Source organism: Phocoena phocoena, chromosome X, assembly GCF_963924675.1.
Source record: "Phocoena phocoena chromosome X, mPhoPho1.1, whole genome shotgun sequence".
Lineage (NCBI taxonomy): Eukaryota > Metazoa > Chordata > Mammalia > Artiodactyla > Phocoenidae > Phocoena > Phocoena phocoena.
This window is the reverse complement of record NC_089240.1, coordinates 80786952-80812814: the sequence shown is the minus strand read 5'-3', so window position 1 is coordinate 80812814 and position 25863 is coordinate 80786952. Positions and strand designations below refer to the sequence as shown.

At 36.7% G+C, this 25863-nt stretch overlaps 2 protein-coding genes across 2 annotated transcripts in view; both read right to left on the bottom strand.

Moving 5' to 3' along the window:
* DIAPH2 (diaphanous related formin 2) overlaps positions 1 to 25863 on the bottom strand; it is a 741115-nt gene that overhangs the window by 521606 nt on the left and 193646 nt on the right. Inside the window, exon 6 of the mRNA XM_065900213.1 lies at positions 7301 to 7440. Within this exon, the coding sequence (XP_065756285.1) occupies positions 7301 to 7440 (140 nt within the window). The remainder of the gene's footprint in view (positions 1 to 7300; positions 7441 to 25863) is intronic.
* Positions 4945 to 5724, bottom strand: RPA4 (replication protein A4). The gene is given in 1 exon segment (XM_065901377.1): positions 4945 to 5724. A coding segment is annotated over 1 exon segment (780 nt).

The window sequence follows — 25863 nt, the reverse complement described above, 5'->3', positions numbered from 1 at the left end:
GGCCTCTCCAGTTGTGGAGTGCAGGCTCAGCGGCCATGGCTCTCGGGCCCAGCCACTCTGCGGCATGTGGGATCTTCCCAGACTGGGGCACGACCCGTGTCCCCTGCATCGGCAGGTGGACTCTCAACCACTGCGCCACCAGGGAAGCCCCTCCTCCTTTTCTTAGGGCAACACTCTCCAGAGACACTTTCTGAGATGGACAAATTCTGGACATCACCTTGCCTCCCTTTCCCTTCCCAAGGACACGACTGACTCGATTAGGGACGGTCACCTGACCAGAGGTGTGGCCAGCACGTAGGTGGGCCTGTAGGCTGAGGTGGTCTGGCATGAAAAGCTTTGCCAGAGCAGAAACAAATGGGGACCAGCATCTCCCCATTAAGAATTCTAAATGAGGAATACAGCAAAGGCCAGGCAGTTAATATCAAGAAAAGAAGCAGACTCATATAGAATCCATGTTCACAATGAACAAATCAGGGACAGGCACCATGAATTTCTGCTGCTGAGTTGAAGACTCATGACAAAAGTAATCAGGCTCTAGGACTACCTTGGGATGTCAAGTGACCTTCCATATCGGCCTCCACAAAGCACAGCTATACGGCTGTCTCTAGAATTCCTGTGAAATTTCTAGCTCCTTCACTGCAACATGTTACATGGTCTCCCTGCTTCTACCCAGAGTTATCCTTTAAAAACCTAGGTCAGGTCAGGCCATTACTCTCCTCAAAACCCTCTTACAGCTTCCCAGCTCACTCAGAGTAAAAGCCAAAGTCCTACCAATGGCTCACAATTCTCTGCCTCCAGCCACACTGGCCTCTTTGACATTCCTGGAACAGACATTCGCTGCTGCTGCTGCTGCTGCTGCTTCCTGTTTCTAACAATGTTCTTCCTCCAGTGGACAACACAGCTCACTCTCACACTTCCTTTAGATCTCTGCTCACATGGAGGCCTTCACTGACCATGTGATATGAAATAGCAACATTCCCTCCCCAGGACAGATCACAACCTGACATTTTATGTATGTATGTATGTATGTATGTGTGTGTGTGTATATATATATATATATATTTTTTTTAAATTGTCTGACTTCTCTTACTAGAATGTAAGCTCCATATGCAGGCCCCATATGGACAAGGGGAATTTGTTATTCCTTTCTGGGATATCCATCTTCTATATAAAAACAAACTACATAATATTAAGTGCTATTCATTGAACTGCTCCAACCTAAGGTATTACCAAAAAAAAAAGAAAAATAGTAATTCTCAATAGTAAAAGTAAAAAGCTTTCTTGATTTATCATATAATGGTAAATAGGAATAATATCATATGGATGGCATTTGAATTACTAGAGGTATCATCCATAATGTCTAGAGCAAAGGAGTCCCAAATTTCTCTACAAAGAGCCATGAGGTCATAAGAAGACTTTTCAATGCAATGATATATATTCTTAAGATAGTACACTTCAAAAATAAATGCATTGGTTTATAGAAGATGTAGACTTTCAGATGATTTTTTAATCAGTGAAAATGCAGGCTCAAAGGATGTTATAGTGTCATTAAACATTAATGAGTTATATGGCTAAGTTCTCTACAACTATAATAAAAATAAATTTTGTTTCTTAAACTGGTAATGAATGCAGAGGTGTTTTTACATTCTCCTCTATACTTGTTGATGAAATATTTCATAGTGTTTTTTAAAAAATTCAAGTCAGGCAAATTTTAATGAAAGGAATAAAGTCAAAATATTTAGTATGTGACAAGAATGAAAGGAGGATATTTTAAAAGACTTTCCTTATTGTGAGGTAGTACAAAGAAGTGGATAAGGACCCAGGATTGGAACCTTAGCTCTGACACTTACTAGCCATGTAACATTAAAAGAGAGCAAATTACTTAACCTTTCTGAGCCTCAAGTTCCTCATCTATAAAATGAGAACAATATTAATACTAATCATAATGATTCCCCGGTTGTATGTATTTCAAGTTCTTAGAACATTTCCTGGGGGATAAAAAATGGTATATATGTTAAGTGTTCCTTGCTATTATTTTTTAATGTTTTAAAGATGTCTGTAGGGCATCTGGGAAGACATTTGGAGATGGGGTCTGAACTTCAAGAGAAAGGTCTGAGCTGGAAATATAAGTCGAGGCACAGGGGCCTCGATTATAAATCACAGGGACACACACATACACATTCTCTCTCTCTCTTAGAACAGTGCCTAGCAGATAATAAGTACTATATAAATGTTAAAATATTAACTATTATTATTTTTGATAAGCATTTCATAAGTCAATTAAATTTAAGCTTATTAAAATGAAAGTTAACTCCTATTGCATATAGTAGTTGCTCACTAACGGTTTAATGACTAAAGAATTCTCAGTGGTTACCTTTTTTCATTCATTATAAGTGAATGAAAATTGTAAAAATACAATTTATAATTTACTCAAAATATAAATCTAAATTTAGTAGGTAAAATAAAACAAGTACTAACAATTGTGATGACAGTATTAGCTTTGACTTGAAAACATTTTCAAATTTATTTATTCCGTTCATTTAGAATCAACTTCAATATAAATGCATACATTTCTTATGCCTATGAGCCATAGAAAAACAACCCCCAGTGGCTTATAATTATCAATTATCATGTTCCTCAGAGTTAAATGTCCCTACTGAAAATAGTCAATGGTATTTCCCCAGGATTTCTGTCTTATCCTCAAAGATTTGGCTCACATACAGGGCAGAACTGGAGAGGAAGGGGAGCACTGGCCAAGTTTATTCACCATCTAAACAAAATTGAAAAAGAAGTCTGCATACCAAGTGGATGGTTTAAAATGAATTTGAAAAATCTGCTACCCCTAACATGCACTAAATATGCATGTACGGCAATCTAGCAATTGTTTCTGCCTCAAAATGTTTGATTTTCATTCACATTATAGCTAGACCTACTTAGTATTCTTCCATCGCAGTCCCTTACCTGCAGCAGAAACCCAGTAAAGCACAAGAAGAATGGGGGGGGGGGGCTAGGGTAATTAACAAAGCTAAAAAGTACCCCAAGGCACAAAGATAGAGGACAGTCCCCCTCAAAGGATGGGGCAGGAAGTGGGGGTGGTCCCTGGCTTTAAATTCGGGTATACATATAGCATCAGTTCCCAGGCAACAAAGACAGCCAAAAAAAGCTTTTTTGGCTCTAGGAATATTCCTAGAGTGAGGGGAAAGGTGACTACCCAGCCAACCGCCAATTGAATCAACTTGACAATTAGGAAAGTGACCTATGAAGTCATAAATATCAGATTTTAATCTCAGGCTTCCAGCATTTGTATAAGTGATACCACAAAAGAATATTACGTCTCTTAGACTATTTCTTTCCGCACTGACATCTTGAGGAAGAAATATGCCCCTCATCTGTCTCTCCTTCAGTATGATTTTCCCAGGGCAGGCAACCTTTTCGACAAAGAGTAGTTCAGAATTTCTTGTTTATGAAGACTGGAATTTGGAAAGATGTCTGATAATTTAAATAACAAACACGTTCATAGTATGTTAATCATTTGTGGTTTTCAAAAGAGTGTCATTTATGACTTCCTTGCTTTTGAAGGGAAGAAAAGTTAAATTTATGCCTCAGGAAGCTTAAGCAAGAACTGTTGATAAGTTTTCCTAAGAACTGGCAAAAAGAGGCCACATTCTAACAGTATGGATTGTTGGCTTTTAAGAGATTTTCTGTTTTTGCACCTTCTTTTTGTGATTGAGACAAGTAATGCTTTTCTCTTCTACCTATATGAATGTATATATTTTTTCTTTCCACTAATGTAACAGAGATAGTAACTTGAAAGATACCATCTTCAGTGTATGTACAACTGAGTGCTTAGTGTGTTCAATTATTTAAAAGCCTCACATAAGTCATATAACCTATACTAAAATGTATTATTACAAATAGGATGTATGTTATTGATATCATATAGAGAAGAGAAAAAATTATTCTGGATAATTACAATATTAATATTCAAAAACAAAACTATAGGCTTTTCAAATGAATTTAGAAAAATATCACACAGGAGGTAAAGATTTGCAAAAGTGCTTTAATAAAACGTTTAAATAAATTTTGGTTAAACTTGCAAAGTTTAATAAAATTCCTATTTTTACTTTTTGTTTGTCTACCCTACAAGAATAAAACCCTCTTATACATAAAACAGAGCATTTAGTACTATAAATAATACATCAGAGCATGAAACTTACATAAAGTCTGGTATCTGTACTATGCAACTGCAAGAGATTGTAATTTAATCCAAATATCTCCATATTGTATTTGAAACAATCATTAATCATATTTTAAGAAAAAAGTCAAAGCTGACCCTCCCATTTAAACATAGTATAATCTTATCTTTTAAAAAAACATAAACCTACAGTGTAAGAGCAAATCACTAAATGAACATTTGAACTGAGTGCCTGAATTCATAAACTGCTATCTTTAGCACATCTGAATTAATCAACTACTATATTTAGCAAGAGATACTAATATGACTATAATATGCTAAATCCAAACATAGAAAATAAGTCTAATGTAAAAACAAGAATATTTTTTTGTCTCTTAACTGGCTCCTTGACTGCATCTACTTTCTCCTAATATGTAGGTATTTCAGAAGAAGCTCCCATGCAACTAATAATTTTCAACTTTTTCTATACCTTTTCTTCCCCAAAATCATCTGTCCAAGAGTGTTTTCATTTGCTTGCTGGTAAACTCTACAAAAAGGCCAGTCAATTTATCCATCGCCATCTCCCTCTGAGCTTCAAATATAGTTAGAAAAATAGAAAAGTTCAAAGCAGTTGGAAAAGCAGTGAAGTTCCAAAAGGATGCCAGTTCCAATCTTTTGTTTAAAGAAATCTACTTCCTAAAAGTCAAACAGTCAAACTCAGTCACAACTGGAGGCAGCGTCTTCAGAAAATGAAAAAAGTTTTCACTGCTTCAATCAGCAGATTTAAAATGCTCCCCAACCACAGTGGGGTAGATGTGGCCCTTGACGGTCAGATACTCAATGGCTTGATTGATGGTCCCAATGCTCAGGTTGCTAAGCTCGGTCTGGAGCTCACGAACGCTCTTGCCTTCCTATCGAGGACACTCCTGAATCAAACGCAGCACCTCCTTACGGATGAAGTCGGGGTGGTACTCGCTGTGCATCTGGGCCTCATCCATTTCTGAGGGAACAACAGGGACACTTTGCCCAGAGGCCGCTTTATCCAGCATCATGTGCGCGTTAACCGTTTCTAGAATATGTGTGGTAAACTCGTTCATGCCCTCCAGGACACGGATTTTCAACACCTCAAGGCTCTTCACCTCCGCAGAACATTTGAGGATACCTAACACTTTGGCGTATACTATCACTGGAAGGAGAGTTATCCCCTGCTTTGCTCTATCTCTGCCGACCCACTGGCGGACGTTGATAGGCTTGGTGGTCATATCATCAATCTTGTAAAGAACGTAATTTGTAGCCGTCTCTGCCTGCCTGATTATCCCCATGATAGCGACTAGGGAAACCTCGATTCCCCTAATCGTGAAGACATTATCAATCACAACGGAGGTGAGCAGCTGGTTTACACAGCAAGGTATAATATCCTGGATTCGGGACCTGTATCGTATGGACTTAAAAGCAAGAGCTACCCTGCCCTGAGACGGTGGGTCATTGCCTCCGATGGCTCCGCCTGCAGCAGAGATGCCGCCATAGCTCCCAAACCCATTCTTACTCATTTTAAGGGCAGCTCAGGCAGACAAGGAGGTGGGGTTTGGCTCCCGTCAGCAAGTTCCGCGAGTTCCACAGGCAGGCTACAACGGCTACGATGGCTACAACGGAATGCTGGGATTGTGACGACACAAGCAGCCCCATGCAACTGTGGAGCCATCACCTGCCAGGATGCAGCTGTCTCTAACCAATCAAGACCTGCCATCTTCTCACTTCGCCCTACAATTCTTTGGAGCTGTCGGGTAGCAGCTCCCCTACATCTTAAAGGACCCGCATGTAATTTCGGACCTTTCCCGATATCTTTATAAAAATGCATTTTTACCAGGTTCCCCCCACCCCTGCTTCATTCCTAAATGTAACGACTTCTGTAGTCACTTCTAAAAGACTCATTTATTCAACTCACTCAACCACTCAACAGCAATTTTCAGAGCAATAAGTTCAGTATACTTTGTGTGTGGAGGCGGCAGCGGGGGAGGGGGGTATGGGGGACGACACACCGCGTTTACTGTCCACCAGTAAACTTTTGCAAATCATTAAAACCAGAAGCATTCTGGAAAAAATGGCAAGACAGCCACCTCTGAATAATTATCATATTCAAACGCAAGTCATATCTTACCATTACCTTTTTAAATTTTTTATTGTAGAATTACACTTTTCCAGTTATTCTGTCAAATGCATTATCGGTAAAAATAAATAGTATATTTCAATTTATACATAAATTCAAATGAAACAACTGAGCTCTAAATTATTTTCAAGGCTCTGTGGATAGGTCAGGGAAGTACAAATCCCATCATATATTAGGAAAAACAAGAATAAAATCAAAATATGGTTTCTATATACTCTTATCCAGTAATTTCTGAACTTAATATTTTAGTAATTGTGTAAGCAGATCCCAGAATATTTTCATATTACACTGAAAATCTATTTTTCCCTATAAAAACATTTTATTTGGGGTGTAATTAACTGAAAGGCTTTTTATAGTTAATAAAAGAACGTCAGTTATTGGAATCCACCATTGGCAAGAACTTCTTCCTTAAAAATCCTTTGTACCTAGGTAATAGCCTAAATGTGTAGATTTTTGAGGAGTTTATTAATATTTTCTTATTTATTTTATTGGTTAAAATTAACTAATTTTGCTATCCCAAATTACAGAAATGTGTGAATGACATATCTAAAACTTGTAGAATACAAAACTATATTTACTTCTCAAGTTAAAAAGGAAAAATATCATAGAGCCAATGTACTTAATTTATTTTATAAATAAATATATAATAATTGTTATCTGAGTACAGATTTTCATATAAATGTGGATGTTTAACTTCTGGACCCATATTTTACATAATCAAAGAGGACCTAACCATCCGACTAATATTTGTATTCTTAAAATTGCTTGTTATTAGAGATCAGATTAGCTATATATTTTTAAATGTTTACAAACTCATAATTAGACATTGTTTTATTAACTAACATCAGACTTCTGGTCAGGAAAACGTGAGGTTAAAATGACGTAAGTGATTATATTCCCAACAATTATATACAGTACAAATTGTACGAATCATACCAAAACAGTAAAAAAGCACCTACCTGACAGGATTGCTGGTTAAAGAAACCCTCAGAGATTCTAGGCAATTAAGAAGTTTCTCATCTGAAATACCAGATCGTAATTCATGAACATATTCTTGTGAAGACAGAGTGCATTCATGTTTGCTGTTTTTCAGCCCTCCCTATTAAAAAAAAAAGATATTATTTTAGACAAACAACAGTTTTTTTTGGTAACTTTTAAAATACAATAATGCATAGAATATGCAAATATTTTACCGTATAAAAATGTGTACAGAGTGCCAGGCGCTTAAAAACTTTTGGTCATAAAACTCACGTGGTAAAATCATGCTGTATATATCTCAACACTCTCCTCAGCCTCATTTAAAGGAAAATTACACTGATGGTACTCATAACCTGAACAGAATATGGACTTCAGTAGCATAAAGTATCACTGACAGGGATGCTTAAATTTACAATCCAGGCATTAGGATTAACATTAGCTGGTCCTCCTTAACCCACAGGATGAACATTTAGAAGTCATCTTATTAATTCTCCTAGTTATTTATATTCTATTCTACAGTGAACAAAATTTAATGCAAAACATTATACATAACCCAAATCTACTGAAATGTGTCAGAATATCACCCTATCTGAAAACCAAGTGAAAATGTTTATTAAAATGCAAAACAATATAGTCTCCAATTAGTATGTTAGTTAACAAATTAGTGTAAAGCATTCACCAATTCCTAACTATTCTTTCCTAACCATGTTAATCCCATGCCGTAGTAATCTTAAAAAGCCATTAAATGCATTTATCTGAGAGCGACTAGTTTTTAGCTTAATTTCCAATATTCATGGGGTTATTTCTAGAACTCATTATCTCATCACAGCTCCTTAGCTTCATCACCTTGCCATAACTATGTAAGCAGTTTGGGGAAAAGGCTGGGAGGAAAACATCATCAACACATTCATTGTACTAATAACGCATAGTTTCACATTCCAGATCTACATAATCATAACTGCCCCTTTCCTGTATTACAAATGTATCCCCCTGAATTAAAACCCTAGCTTGAGTCCAATTTTGTAAATTCATATGAATTACACTCAGTTTCTGCTAAGTATCTAAGCTAGAAGAAGGAAAGCAATTGTTTTCCAATTTGATAGAAGTTATATCATTAGAGGATATAGAGTTTAAAAAAAACCAATATGTTAATAATGAGAAATGGATTCCCTAGGGTTTCATACTATTTGGCTTTTTATTGAGAATGCCTCCTGATATAGAAATTGTCAATCATTCTTAATGTCTGAATTTTTTACAATTCCATTAAACAGTAAATGTTTAAAGTCTGATAAAGTCTTCTGTACAGGAACTCTATTCCCTTATACCACTGTGACACTACCACTACTATAGCACTTAAGACATTGGGGCAGAGGTCATTATGTGTGTCTCTTTCTCTTCCAGACTGGGAACTCCATGTATGCTAAGTATCTAACACAGTGATGGGGTTTAGTGAGCCTCCACAAAAATGTGCTGTTATTGAATCTGTCCATAAAAATTACAGAATAAGGAATACAATTTCATACTTTTTGCTCCCATATATTGTGTAATGGCCACAGACTTGATTTTTCTTGCTTTAGTAGGATATACAGTAGATGTTCAGGAAGTCTACTGAATGAATCACCACACAGATGGCACAGTAAGTAAAACCATCATCGTGAAATCATTTCCACATTTCTATAACTTATTTACCCATCTCAAGGCTATAGAACCACAAGGAATAAAAAACATTTATAGTATAAAATTTTGCAGATCTGCTGTCACTTTCACTTTCATATGATCCTCAAACTTATTTTCTTAATTAATGGATGACAAGGCCATACTGACTCCCCTAGAGGCTTATATATAGGGCTTATTCCTGTAGAATGACCTTTGTATTTGCTGTTTTCTCTGCCTATAAGACTCTTACCTCTGACCTCTCCATTGCTGGTTCTCATCATTTAAGTCAGCCCAACAGTCTTATATAAATTTATGACGTTTAGCACTTTACTTGTTTACTGTATCCTCCTCATTAAAACATAGTTTCCACAAATCAGGAAACTTGCCTATCTTGTTCACTACTGTATCTCCAGATCTTAACACAGTGCCTGGCACACAGTTAAGTACTCAGTATATATTTCTTGAATGAATGATGGATCTATGAATGGTGAATAACCAAAGAGGTGAATGACTGATGAGCCTCAACATGCCAAAGCTTCCAAATTCAGTTTAGTTTCACTTCAGAATATTACAGTCCTGAGACATTCCATTATAATATATTCAGATATTCTTGTATAGAACAGGTAAACTTAGACAGTATATGGTATGCTGGGGATGGCACAAACTGCCACTGGGTATGAATCATGGCCCTTCACCTACCTTCTAGGTAATCTTTGATCAGTCGACTGAACGGATCTCTATAAACCTGTTTGCTCATCCGTGACACAGGAGTAATAAACACTGACCCTTCATATTTGTTATGAGGCTTAAGTAAAACAATGCATACCAAGTGCCAAAAACAGGCATTTCATATGTGTTGTCTCATAGACAGAGTAAGATGCTCAGAAAATGTTAGATCCTTTCTTCTACATGGTTGTGCGTGAGATATTCTTTATGGAACAATTGGGCCAGTCTATCACCTTGGGACTCACCCCTCATCCAAGCCTTAGAAACTGGTTTAAATTATATAATTGAGGATACTCTACAGTTATAAGGAATGGAAGCAAACAATGTAATGGAGCAAGACAGAAGATATATAACTTTAGACAATAAATGCCTTTTATCAAGCTTAGGAGGACTTTGGGGTTTTAACATAACCTCATATTTGAAAATTATGAAAACATGATAGCATGGAAAGGCTGGACTAGCCCTAAAAGACCAGCTGTTCAAATGCTCTCATTACATAAATAGAGAATCAAGTTGATTTCCCAAGTTCACGTAATTAGTGAGGTTGCAAGAATAAAACACTAACATTCTGGTCCTTGGGTTACTTCTTTTTTTTTTTTACTGTATGTCACCTTTTCTCAATATTGAGTAAAAAATTAAAGCAACAAGTATTTAATTCTGAAATCTCTATTACAAAATGTCAAAGTATCTTCAGCAAAATCAATATGGTGGAACATAATATTAAAGAAATCACCTAAAAACAAAAGAGTTCAATAGATTAAACTGATTCTCACTGTACTTAATAGGGCTGTAATACAACAATGGCTTATCATTAACATCCTGTTCTGATACTGAACAAAGGAAACAACTAGATAATGGGTGGATAATAATGGAAATTTTAATTAGCTGCTCTGTATGAGATTAATGAAAATAACCACTGTGCCCATTTGATCTTTAAAAAAAATGCAGACAAAGTTAGCAATTAGCATACATCATGCTATTGCAAAGCTAGGTGAACAAAGAGCTTTCATAATTTGAAACAATTCCTTAATTTGAAAATCATTAGAATGGAGATACTTGCCAGTGTGACTGTGTTTGTACTATTCTAAAACACTACACAAAGAACCAAAAGAAACTTCGGTCAGTTTAATAATCACAACCACCCTACACTGATATGACATGTTAGTATCAAAACCAAACATGCTCGAGATTGGTTCAAGACGGTGGAATAGAAGGACTGCTCTCACTCCCTCTTGAAAGAGCAACAGAATCACAAATAACTGAACGATCATCGACAGGAAGACACTGGAACTCACCAAAAAAGATACCCCACATCCAAAGACAAAGAAGCCAAAATGAGATGGTAGGAGGGGCGCAATCACAATAAAATCAAAACCCATAACTACTGGGTGGGTGACTCACAAACTGGAGAACACTTATACCACAGAAGTCCACCCACTGGAGTGAAGGTTCTGAGGCCGGTGTCAGGCTTCCCAACCTGGGGGTCTGGCAATGGGAGGAGGAATTCCTAGAGAATCAGACGTTGAAGGCTAGCGGGATTTGATTGCAGGACTTCAACATGATTGGGGGAAACAGAGACTCCACTTTTGGAGGGCACACAAAAAGTAGTGTACGCATCGGAACCCAGAGGAAGGAGCAGTGACCCCAGAGCAGACAGAACAGACTTACCTGCTTGTGTTGGAGGGTCTCCTGCAAAGACAGGGGTTGGCTGTGGCTCACCGTGAGAACAAGGAAACTGGCAGCAGAAATTCTGGAAAGTACTCCTTGGCGTGAGCCATCCCAGAGCCCGCCATTAGCCCCACAAAAAGAGCCTGGGTAGGCTCCAGTGTTGGGTGATTTCAGGCCAAACAACCAATAGGGAGGGAACCCAGCCCCACGAATCAGCAGACAAGTGGATTAAAGTTTTACTGAGCTCTGCCCACCAGAGCAACAGCCAGCTCTACCCTCCACCAGTCCCTCCCAACAGTAAACTTGCTCAAGCCACTTAGATAGGCTCATCCACCAGAGGGCAGACAGCAGAAGCAAGAAAAACTACAATCGTGCAGCCTGTGGAACAAAAACCACATTCACAGAAAGACAGATAAGATGAAATGGCAAAGGGCTACGTACCAAATGAAGAAACAAAATAAAACCCAAGAAAAACAACAAATGAAATGGAGATAGGCAACCTTCCAGAAAAAGAATTCAGAATGATAGCGAAGATGATCCAGGATGGCAGAAAAAGACTGGAGGCAAAGATAGAGAAGATGCAAGAAATGTTTAACAAAGACCCAGAAAAATTAAAGAACATACAAACAGACGAATAATACAATAACTGAAATAAAAAATAAAATAGAAGGAATCAATAGCAGAATAACTGAGGCAGAAGAACAGATAAGTGACCTGGAAGACAGAATGGTGGAACTCACTGCTGTGGAACAGAATAAAGAAAAAGGAATGAAAAGAAATGAAGACAGCCTAAGAGACTTTTGGGACAACATTAAACATAACAACATTCACATTATAGAGGTCCCAGAAGGAGGAGAGAGAGAGAAACGACCCGAGAAAATATTTGAAGAGATTATAGTCAAAAAGTTCCCTACCACGGGAAAGGAAAGAGCCACCAGAGTCCAGGAAGCACAAAGAGTCCCACACAGGATAAACCCAAGGAGAAACACACCAAGACACATAGTAATCAAACTGGCAAAAATTAAAGACAAAGAAAAATTACTGAAAGCAGCAAGGGAAAAACAACAAATAACATACAAGGGAATTCCCATAAGGTTAACAGCTGATTTCTCAGCAGAAACTCTACAAGCCAGAAGGGAGTGGCATGACATATTTAAAGTGATGAAAGGGAAAAACCTATAACCAAGATTACTCTACCTGGCATGGATCTCATCCAGATTCAATGGAGAAATCAAAAGCTTTACAGACAAGAAAAAGCTAAGAGAATTCAGCACCACTGAACCAGCTTTACAACAAATGCTAAAGGAACTTCTCTAAGTGGGAAACACAAAAGAAGAAAAGGACCTAGAAAACCAAACACAAAACAATTAAGAAAATGGTAACAGAAACTTGCATATCAATCATCACCTTAAAAGTGAATGGATTAAATGCTCCAACCAAAAGACACAGGCTTGCTGAATGGATACAAAAATAAGACCCATATGTATGCTGTCTACAAGAGCCCCACTTCAGACCTAGGAACAACATATACACTGAAAGTGAGGGGATGGAAAAAGATATTACATGCAGATGTAAATCAAAAGAAAGCTGTAGTAGCAATACTTATATCAGATAAAATAGACTTTAAACTAAAGGATGTTACAAGAGACAAGGAAGGACACTACATAATAATCAAGGGGTCAATCCAAGAAGAAGATATAACAATAATAAATACATATCCTCCCAACATAGGAGCACCTCTATACATAAGGCAACTGCTAACAGCTATAAGAGAGGAAAACGACAGTAACACAACAATACTGGGGAACTTTAACACCTCACTTACACCAATGGACAGATCATCCAAACAGGAAATTAATGAGGAAACACAAACTATAAATGACACAATAGATCAGAGAGATTTAATTGATATTTATAGGACATTCCATCCAAAAACAGCAGATTACACTTTCTTCACAAGTGCACATGGAACATTCTCCAAGATAGATCACATCTTGGGTCACAAATGAAGCCTCTGTAAATTTAAGAAAATTGAAATCATATCAAGCATCTTTTCTGACCACAACGCTATGAGATTAGAAATCAATTACAGGGAAAAAACATCAAAAACAGAACACATGGAGGCTAAACAATATGTTACTAAATACCCAAGAGATCACTGAATAAATCAAAGAGGATATCGAAAAATACCTAGAAACAAGTGACAATGAAAACACGACGATCCAAAACCTATGGGACTCAGCAAAAGCAGTTGTAAGAGGGAAGTTTATAGCAATACAAGCCTACCTCAAGAAACAAGAAAAACCTCAAATAAACAATCTAACACTACAACTAAAGTAACTAGAGAAAGAAAAAAAACCCAAAGTTAGTAGAAGGAAATAAATCATAAAGATCAGAGCAGAAATAAATGAAATAGAAACAAAGAAAACAATAGCAAAGATCAATAAAACTAAAAGCTGGTTCTCTGAGAAGATAAAAAAAATTGCTAAACCATTAGGCAGATTCATCAAGAAAAAGAGGGAGAGGGCTTCCCTGCTGGTGCAGTGGTTGAGAGTCCGCCTGCCGATGCAGGGGACACGGGTTCATGCCCCAGTCCGGGAAGATCCCACATGCTGCCGAGAGGCTAGGCCCACGAGCCATGGCCACTGAGCCTGCGCATCCGGAGCCCATGCTCCACAATGGGAGAGGCCACAACAGTGAGAGGCCCATGTACCGCAAAAAAAAAAAAAAAAAAAAAAAGGGAGAGGACTCAAATCAACAGAATTCAAAATGAAAAAGGAGAAGTTACATCAGGCACCACAGAAATACAAAGCATACTAAGAGACTACTACAAGCAACTCTATGCCAATAAAATGGACAACTTGGAAAAAATGGACAAATTCTTAGAAAGGTATAACCTTCCAAGACTGAACCAGGAAGAAACAGAAAATATAAAAAGACCCATCACAAGTAATGAAATTAAAACTGTAATTAAAAATCTTCCAACAAACAAAAGTCCAGGACCAGATGCCTTCACAGGTGAATTCTACCAAACATTTAGAGAAGAGCTAACACTAATCCTTCTCAAACTCTTCCCAAAAATTGCAGAGGAAGGAACACTCCCAAAATCATTCTACGAGGCCACCATCACCCTGATACCAAAACAAGACAAAGATACTACAAAAATTACAGGCCAATATCACTGATGAATATAGATGCAAAAATCCTCAACAAAATACTAGCAAACAGAATCCAACAACACATTAAAAGGATCATACACCATGAGCAAGCGGGATTTATCCCAGGGATGCAAGGATTCTTCAATATATGCAAATCAATCAATGTGATACACCATATTAACAAACTGAAGAAGAAAAACCATATGATCATCTCAATAGATGCAGAAAAAGCTTTTGACAAAATTCAACACCCATTTATGATAAAAACTCTCCAGAAAGTGGGCATAGAGGGAACCTACCTCAAAATAATAAAGGCCATATATGACAAACCCACAGCAAACATCATGCTCAATGGTGAAAAACTGAAAGCATTTCCTCTAAGATCAGGAACAAGACAAGGATGCTAACTCTCACCACTATTATTCAACATAATTTTGGAAGTCCTAGCTATGGCAATCAGAGAAGAAAAAGAAATAAAAGGAATACAAATTGGAAAAGAAGAAGTAAAACTGTCACTGTTTGCAGAACACATGATACTATACATAGAGAATCCTAAAGATGCCACCCAAAAACTACTAGAGCTAATCAATGAATTTGGTAAAGTTGCGGGATACAAAATTAATGCACAGAAATCTCTTGCATTCCTATACACTAATGATGAAAAATCTGAAAGAGAAATTAAGAAAACACTCCCATTTACCATTGCAACAAAAAGAATAAAATACCTAGGAATAAGCCTACCTAGGGAGACAAAAGACCTGTATGCACAAAACTATAAGACACTGATGAAAGAAATTAAAGATGATACAAACAGATGGAGAGATATACCATGTTCTTGGATTGGAAGAAACAATATTGTGAAAATCACTATACTACACAAAGCAATATACAGATTCAATGCAATCTCTATCAAATTACCAATGGCATTTTTTACAGAATTAGAAGAAATCTTAAAATTTGAATGTAGACACAAAAGACCCCAAATAGCCAAAGCAGTCTTGTGGGGAAAAAATGGAGCATGAGGAATCAGTCTCCCTGGCTTCAGACTATAGTACAAAGCTACAGCAATCAAAACAATATGGTACTGGCACAGAAACAGAGATATAGATCAATGGAACAGGATATAAAGCCCAGAGAAAAACCCACACACCTATGGTCAACTAATCTATGACAAAGGAGGCAAAGATATTCAATGGAGAAAAGACACTATCTTCAATAAGTGGTGTTGGGAAAACTGGACAGCTACATGTAAAAGAATGAAATTAGAACACTCCCTAACACCATACACAAAAATAAACTCCAAATAGATTCAAGACCTAAATGTAAGAACAGGCACTATAAAACTCTTAGACGAAAACATAGGAAGAACACGCTTTGACGTAAATCACAGCAAGATCATTTTGATCCACCTCCTAGAGTAATGGAAATAAAAACAAAAATAAACAAATGGGACCTAATGAAACTTAAAAGCTTTTGCAAAGCAAAGGATACTACAAACAAGACAAACAGATAACCCTCAGAATGGGAGAAGATATTTGGAAATGAATCAACAGACAAATGATTAATCTCCAAAATATATAAACAGCTCATGCAGCTCAGTATTAAAAAAAGAAAACAACCCAATCCAAAAGTGAGCAGGAGGCCTAAATAGACATTTCTCCAAAGACATACAGATGGTCAAGAAGCACATGAAAACCTGCTCAACATCATTCATTATTAGAGAAATGCAAATCAAAACTACAATTAGGTATTACCTCACACCAGTCAGAATGGGCATCATCAGAAAATCTGCAAACAGCAAATGCTGGAGAGGGTGTGGAGAAAAGGGAACCCTCTTACACTGTTGGTGGGAATGTAAATTGATACAACCACTATGGAGAACAGTATGGAGTTTCCTTAAAAATCTAAAAATAGGGCTTCCCTGGTGGCACAGTGGTTGAGAGTCCACCTGCCGATGCAGAGGACACGGGTTCGTGCCCTGTTCGGGGAAGATCCCACATGCCGCGGAGCAGCTGGGCCTGTGAGCCATGGTCGCTGAGCCTGTGCGTCCAGAGCCTGTGCTCCGCAACGGGAGAGGCCACAGCAATGAGAGACCCGCATACCGCAAAAAAAACTAAAAATAGAGTTAACATATGACCCAGCAATCCCACTACTGGGCATATACCTAGAGAAAACCATAATCCAAAAAGACACATGGACCCCAGTGTTCACTGCAACACTATTTACAATAACTAGGTCATGGAAGCAACCTAAATGCCCATCAACAGACGAATGGATAAGGAAGATGTGGTACATACAGACAATGGAATATTACTCAGCCATAAAAAGGAACGAAATTGGGTCATTTGTAAAGATGTGGATGAATCTAGAGACTGTCATACAGAGTGAATTAAGTCAGAAAGAGAAAAACAAATATCGTATATTAACACTTATATGTGGAACCTAGAAAAATGGTACAGATGAACCAGTTTGCAGGGCAGAAATTGAGACACAAATGTAGAGAACAGATGTATGGACACCAAGAAGCGAAAGCAGTGGAGGGGGGTGGTGGTGCTGTGATGAATTGGGAGATTGGGATTGACATATACACACTAATATGTATAGAATGGATAACTAATAAAACCTGCTGTACAAAAAAATAAATAAAATGAAATTCAAAAAAATATACTAGTGTCAATAAAAAATTGTTAGTGTCATGAAGGGAAAAGAACAAAGATCTCAAATCAACAACCTACGTTTACAACTAAGGAAATAGAAAAAAATATAGAAAGTTAAACCTACAGCAAGCAGAATAAAGTAAGTAATGAAGATTAGAAAGGAGAGAAGAAAAATGGAAAATAGAATTATCTATTATTTTCATAGAGATTATCAATGAAATTAAAAGTTGGTTCTTAGAAAAGATCAAAATTTACAAACTTTTAGCTAGAATTACTAAGAAAAAAAAAGAGAGAAGACTTAAACAACTGACATCAGAAATGGAAGTGGGGACATAAAGACTGACCTTACATGAGTAAAAAACATTGTAAGAGAATACTGGGAATAACTGCATGCCAACAAATGGGATAACCTAGATGAAATGGAAAACTCCTAGAAACATACAAATTACCAAAACTGGCTTAAGAGGAAATAGAAAATCTCAGACCATCAATAAGTAAAAAGATTGCATCAGTAATTTTAAAAAATTCCCAATAAAGAAAAGTCCCAAACAAGATGATTTCAATAGTGAATTCTGGGCTTCCCTGGTGGCGCAGTGATTGAGAGTCTGCCTGCCGATGCAGGGGACACAAGTTCGTGCCCCAGTCTGGGAAGATCCCACATGCCATGGAGCGGCTAGGCCTGTGAGCCATGGCCGCTGAGCCTGCGTGTCCAGAGCCAGTGCTCCACAACGGGAGAGGCCACAACAGTGAGAGGCCCGCATACCACAAATAAAAAAAAAAAAAAAATAGTGAATTCTATGAAACTCTAAAGAAGAATTAATACCAATTCTTCTCAAACTCTTCCAAGAAATAGAAGAGGAGGGAACACTTCCTCACTCATTCTACAGAGCCAGTATTACCTTGATGACAAAGACATCACAGGAAAGAAAACTATAGACCAGTATATAAATATAGATATAAAAATTCTCAACAAAATAGTAGCAAACTGAATTCAACAGCATATTTAATAAGGACTATACACCATGACCAAGTGGGGATTGGCTTTTTCACTCAGCATAGTTCCTTGGAGATTCATCCCAGTTGTCAAATCGATGACTCTTTCCTTTTTATTGCTGAGTAGTATTCTGTGGCATCAACGTACCACTGTTTGTTTAACCATTTATCCATTGAATGGCAGTTGTTTCTATTTTTTTAGTTATTATGAACAAAGTTGTTATCAATATTCATGTTCAGTTTTTGTATGTCTTCAAGTCTCTTGGATAAGTGCCCAAGACTGCAATTCCTGAGTCAAAAAAGAAAAACAAAAAACACCAAACATGCAATATTCTAAAAAGAATATTTTAAGTTTGCAGTGGAGATACCACTTCTGATTTTAAATTGACTTGGTCTGTGTATGACCTGTCATTCTTTAATGTAAATACAGATTTATTTATAAATTGAGGAAAGGCTTCACAGTTCTAGGCTCTAAAGGTGTCTTGCTGCAGACACTTGGAAAAACTATTGATTGCACACAGGTCTTTTCAACTACAGTGTGCACAAAATAACGATTACTATCAGTGGTATGATCTTCAAATAGGAAGGACAATATTATTGTCATGAAAACAGTAATGCCATTACTGTTATCAACCATGATTTATAAACCCTAATGTAGTCAGGTTTCTTTGGCTACTTTAATTAAGTGAGTGTGTTATTGTTCACTACAGTTTTCTGAAAAAGCAATGCTATATAAATGGAATCTTAAAAAATGGTACTGATGAACCAAGTGGCAGGGCAGGAATAAAGAGGCAGACGTAGAGAACGGACTTGAGGACACGGCGGGGAAGGGGAAGCTGGGAAGAAGTGAGAGGGTAGCACTGACATATATACGCTACCAAATGTAAAATGGATGGCTAGTGGGAAGCTGCTGCATAGCACAGGGAGATCAGCTCCATGCTTTGTGACGACTTAGAGGGGTGGGATAAGGAGGGTGGGAGGGAGGCTCAAGAGGGAGGGGATATGGGGATATATGTATAACACATATATATATATATGTTATACATATATACATTCACTGTGTTTTACAGAAGAAACTAACACAACATTGTAGAGCAATTATACTCCAATAAAGATATTTTTTTTAAAAAAGCAATGTTATAGATTAACAAATTTGGAATTATATCTACAAAGGTTCACAGTGTGCTTTTGAGAGGCTCCTATAAGTTTAAAAGCATAAGAAATCAAAAAGCCAATTTCTCATCATAAGTCCCATGAATTCCAGTAGAAAAAGGAAACAAAAAACAAGTGCCTGACAGAAGTTGATCTACCTATTTTTTCTAAGAATGACGTATTCGGTGGGTTATACAAAGCTGAATATATTGCTAAACCTTTAGATGGCTTCTCTCCTATTATATAAGAAAAACACCTTGTAAAGGGAAGTTATTAGAGGTAAGTAATTAATTTCCCCAAAATATAAAAGGTACTTTAAAATAAATATATTAATTATAACAATGTTTCAAATAATTTTATATGCAATTTGCACTGAAAATTGATTTTAATTTCATGAAAAATATAGTATAAAGTATATTAATATTATCAACTCAAGGTCTGTAAGATAAAAACCTATACAGAACAGTAGTATCATGAGATAAATTCATATATTGTCATTTCCCATTGCAGGACACATAGTTTATAATTAAGACCTTTTTCAGGGGCCAAAAGTAATACTCAGAACATATCCTAACATCAAGTGGAATAACATTCATATTACAGAGGTCCCAGAAGGAGAAGAAACAAGGGGCCAGAAAAATTATTTGAGGAAATAATGGCTGAAAACTTCCTGAATCTGTGGAAGGAAACAGATATCCAGGTCCAGGAAGCCCAGAGAATTCCAAATAATATGAATGCAAAGAGAAAATACACTGAGATGCATTATAATTAATGTGGTAAAAGTAAAGGATAAAGAGAGAATCTTAAAAGGAGAAAGAGAAAAGCAATTTATTACATACAAAGGAAACTCCATAATGCTATCAGCAGATTTTTTGCAGAAACTTACAGGCCGAAAGGGAGTGGCAAGATATATTAATAATGCTGAAAGAAAAAAAAACTGCCAACCAAGAATTCTCTACACAACAAGGTAATCATTCACAATTCAAGGAGAAGTTAAGAGGTTTCCAGATAAGCAAAAGCAAAAGGAATTCATCACCACTAAACCAGCCTTACAAGAAATGTTAAAGGGACTTTGGTAAGCTAAAAAGGAAAGGAACTAATTAATAATAAGAAAACATAAATAGGTAAAAATCTCACTGGAAAACATGAATAAATAATAAGGGTAGTGGAGTAATCACTTATAAAGCAAGTATGAAGGGTAAAAGACAAAAGAAGTAAAATTATTTGAAAAACCAGTAATTAGTTAAGGGATGTATGAAATAAAAAGATGTAAATTGTGTCAGTAAAAGCATAAAATATGAGGGGGGTAAAAATATAAAGTTTTGGAATGTGTTCCAAATTAAGTTACTATTAACTTAAAAGACTATGTTATACACTTAGGATGTCATATGTGAACCTCACAGTAACCACACACAAAAAATTATAATAAATACAAAAAAGAAAATGGGAAATGAATCTAAACATAACAATCAAACCACAAGGGAAGAGAGAGAGAAGAAAAAACAGAGAACTACAAAAATTGCCAAAAAACAACTAACAAAATTACAATAATTATATAGCTATCAATAATTACTCTAAATGGAATAAATGCTCTAATCAAAAGACATAGTATAACTGAATAGATTTTTTTAAAAAAGACCTTTCTATATGCTGCCTACAAGAGACTCACATCAAACCTAAAGAAACTCACAGACTGAAAATGAGGGGATGGAAAAAGATATACAATGCAAATGGAAATAAAAAGATAGCTTTGGTAGCAATACTTATATCAGATAAAACAGAGTTTAAAACAAAGATGTAACAAAAGTCAAAAAAAGCATTACATAATAATAAAAGAGTCAATCCAACAAGAAGATATAACATTTATAACATTTATGCACCAAAGAAGCACCTAAATATACAAAGCAAATATTAACAGAGGTAAGGGAAGAAAGAGACAACAATACAATAAGAGTGCAGGACTTTAATACCCCTACCCTCCTTATATCAATAGATAGATCATCCAGATAGAAAATCAGTAAGGAAGCATTAGCCTTAAACAACACATTAGACAAGATGAACTTAATATATATACAGAACACTGCATCTAAAAACAGCAGAATACACATTGTTTTCAAGTGCACATGGAACATTCTCCAGTTTAGATCATATGTAAGGTAACAAAACAAGTCTCAATAAATTTAAGAAGACTGAAATCATATCAAGCATCTTTTGTGACCACAAGTGTATAAAATTAGAAATCAATCGCAAGCAAAAAAACTGGAAAAAAACCACAAATGCGTGGAGACTAAACAACGTGCTATTAAACAACCAATGGGTCAACGAAGAAATCAAAGAAGAAAGCAAAAAATAACTTGAAACAAATAAAAATGCAAACAGAACATTCCAAAATCTTTGGGACACAGGAAAAGCAGTTCTAAGAGTAAAACTCATAGAAATACAGGCCTATCCCAAGAAACAAACAAACAAATCTAACTTTACATTTAAAGGAGCTAGAAAAATAAGAAGAAAATAAACCCAAAGTTGGTAGAAGGAAGGAAATACTAAAGATCAAAGAGGAAATAAATAAAATAGAAACTAAAATTTTAAATAGATCAATAAAACAAAGAGCTGGTTCTCTGAAAACATAAACAAAACTGATACACCTTTAGTCAGACTCATCAAAAAAAAAGAGGGGGCCCAAATAAAATCAGAAATGAAAGGGAAGGTACAAGTAACACCACAAAAATACAAAGGATCATAAGATTACTATGAACAATTATATGCCAACAAATTAAACAAAATAAATGGATAAATTCCTAGAAACACACAACCTTCCCAGACTCAATCATGAAGAAAGAGAAAATCTGAATACATGGATTACTAGTATAAATGGAATATTACTCAGCTATAAAAAGAATGAACTCTTGCCACTGCCACAAAATGGTTGGTCCTACAGGATATTATGCTAAGTGAAACAAGTCAGACAGAGAAAGAAAAATACTGTATGATTTCACTTGTATGTGGAATCTAAAAAACAAAACAAACAAACATTCAAAACGAAATAGAAATAGACTCATGGATACAAAAAGCAAAGTGGTGGTTGTCATGTGGGGGTGGGTAGGAGATGGGCAAAATAGGTGAAGGGGATTAAGAGGTACAATGTAAAAGCATCATCGTTCTTCAGATTATACATACCATTTGTCTCAAAAGAATTTGACTAAGTTTATTTAAGTTTAATTAGCTAAAATGTTTTAAGTGTAAGGTTTTCTATGAGAAAACATTTATTGTTTACTTATTGAAGCTTCTATATATTAAATACCAGATTAAGCATTTCACCCCCAAATTATAGAATCTAAAACCATCACAGAATGAATACTTAAATCATTCTTTCAGCACATGTACTATTAGAAATGTCAAGTACATAAGGAAACCCAAAACACTTATTTAAATTCTGTGGCCTTATTGTTATTTCTTTTGTTGTGAAACACATAATTTATGGAGTATGGAAGAAAATACTTCATAATGACACCAAATAATTACTCAGTTAAACACACAATAAATTTTAATTTTTATCACTGACTGAAATAAACGGGTGATATTTTAATAAGTAGAATGTTGATCCCCAAACACTAAACTTCTTTCTTGTAAAACAACAGCCTTATCTGATCTAGACACTCTTAGAGACATTAACAATGAGAAGCTAAACCACCAATAAATGATTTCTTAGAGAAAGCTAATTAAAATATTTAATGATATTCAAAATTAGTCCATCTGTATAATTAGCAATCAGTCTGACATGTTTCTTTTTCATATCAAACACAATAAACATGTGGTCTACTCCATACTTAAAATCTATCCAGGGACTTCCCTGGTGGCGCTGTGGTCAAGAATCCACCTGCCAATGCAGGGGACATGGGTTCGATCCCTGGTCCGGGAAGATCCCACATGCCGCAGAGCAACTAAGCCCGTGTGCCACAACTACTGAGCCTGTGCTCTAGAGCCCACAAGCCACAACTACTGAGACTGTGTGCCACAACTGCTGAAGACCACACACCCTAGAGCCCACGTGCACAACTACTGAGTCCATGCCCCACAACTACTGAAGCCCACGCTCTGCAACAAGAGAAGTCACTGAACTGAGAAGTCCATGCACCGCAACAAAGAGTAGCCCCTGCTCTCCACAACTACAGAAAGCCCGCACACAGCAATGAATACCCAACACAGCCAAAAGAAAAAAATTAAAAATCTATCCATACTTGCCTTTTAAAACTAGTATTTAGCAATTATAATGAACAACGTGCATGTGAGTGAATGGACACCCAGTAAATCTTTAAAACTGTAAAGTGTGTGCCTACTAGCATTTTTTATGAGATCTTATCACCACCCACTGTACTTGATTAAGAGAAAGCTTAAGCATTATGTTTATCTTTTATTTGACAGAGGCCCTAGAGATATATCAGATAATGAAATGTAAACAGATAGAAAGTAACCCAGGGGCTTCTTAACCCTGGGTCCCAATTCAGGGAGTATGCAAACTTGGAAGGGGAAAACTGACATCTTTATTTTCAGTAACTGCTGATTTGAATTTAGCATCTCTTTCAATTAGGAATGTAGGCAACAGACCACAGTGTATAAGCAGCACCTACCACTTGGTCACTGTGACTAACAGAAGTCACAGATATTTTCCTATCACACCACACACCACATTTGTGGTGGTATATTAAAATATCGGGGCTTCCCTGGTGGAGCAGTTGTTAAGAATCCGCCTACCAATGCAGGCGACACGGGATCAAGCCCTGATCCAGGAAGATCCCACATGCTGCGCGGAACAACTAAGCCCGTGCACCGCAACTACTGAGCCTGCGCTCTAGAGCCCTTGAGCCACAACTACTAAGCCCGTGTGCCACAACTACTGAAGCCCACGCACCTAGAGCCTGTGCTCCACAACAAGAGAAGCCACTGCAATGAGAAGTCCTTGCACCGCAACGAAGAGTAGTCCCCGCTCACCGCACCTAGAGAAAGCCCATGCACAGCAACAAAGATCCAACGCAGCCAAAAATTAATTAATATTTTTTTAAAGAGTAAAATATCATCATTTCTTAAAAATTTCACTAGTTATACGAGCTGCCACTTTGTCTCGTTATTTAAAAAATCTTGTAAAGGGGCTTCCCTGGTGGCACAGTGGTTGGGAGTCCGCCTGCCGGTGCAGGGGACACGGGTTCGTGCCCCAGTCCGGGAGGATCCTGCATGCCGTGGAGCGGCTGGGCCGCAAAAAAAAAAAAAAAAAAAAAAAAAGCTTGTAAAGAAGCCCATTACTGTCTCAATTTTTTAATTAAACTTTCTATTTTGAGATAATTGTAAATATGCACCCAGTTATAAAAGAAATGCAGAGAAACCCTTGTTTTCACCCAGTGGTAATGTCTTACAAAACTATATTACAATATCACAACTGGGATACTGACATTGAGAAAACCCACCTATCCTGAGAGTTCCTTAGTTTTACTTGCACTTATTTGTGTGTGTGTGTGTTTATTTAAGTTCTTTGCAATTTGATCAATTTGATCAATCAATTTGATTCTTGTAACCAACCACCAAAATCAAGATACAGAACACTCCCACGGCCACAAGGATGCTTCATGTTACCTTTCACAACCACACGCAAATCCCTCCCACAACCCTCCACCCCTGGCAACCACTAATCCATTCTCCATTTCTATAATTTTGTCAATGTCATATAAAAGCAATCATACAATGGTAACCTTTTGGCATGGGCTTTTTCACTCAGCATAATGCCCTGGAGATTCATACAAATAATCGCACATATCAATAGTTTGTTCCTGTTTATTGCCGAGTAGTAGCCCATGGTATGGATATACTACAATTATTTAGCCATTCACCCATTGAGGACATTTGGGTTGATTCCAGTTTTTGTGAATTATGAACAAAACTGCTATAAACATCTGTCCTCAGGTTTTTGTGCAAACATAAGTTTCTATTTCTCTGGAATGTGTCATAAGTTTAAAAAATAGTTCGATAAGTATATTTTAATATAATTAGTTTCCTTGTTAATCCTATGTAGCTTGTGCTTTACGTTTAAAAACATGATTCTGAGAAGGTGCCCATAGGTTCACCAGACTGCCAAAGGGGCTCACGGTACAAAACAAGCTAAGAACCCTTACAGGCATCTGTTTTCTCTATTTTGTACTGGCACTATATTCACTCTATCCTCTGCTCTATGAAGGGAGAAAATGTACGCTACCCTTTCAAACAGAGAAAGCTCACCTATGCAAAAGACAACAAGAAAATGGACAGAATTTGACCAATGATAATGTCCAATAGGATAATCAATCTATTTGCATAGCCAGTTTCTTCACGTACCATTTAAAGATAAGAACAATAGGGAAAGCTTCATCAGCATTTGTTATGTTGAGCAAGGACCATAAGGATATTTAAGAATAAGATATTTAGATATTTAAGATATTCAGAAAACAAATTTATGGTTACCAAAGAGGAAGGGGGAAGGGATAAATTGGAAATTTGGGATTAACAGAT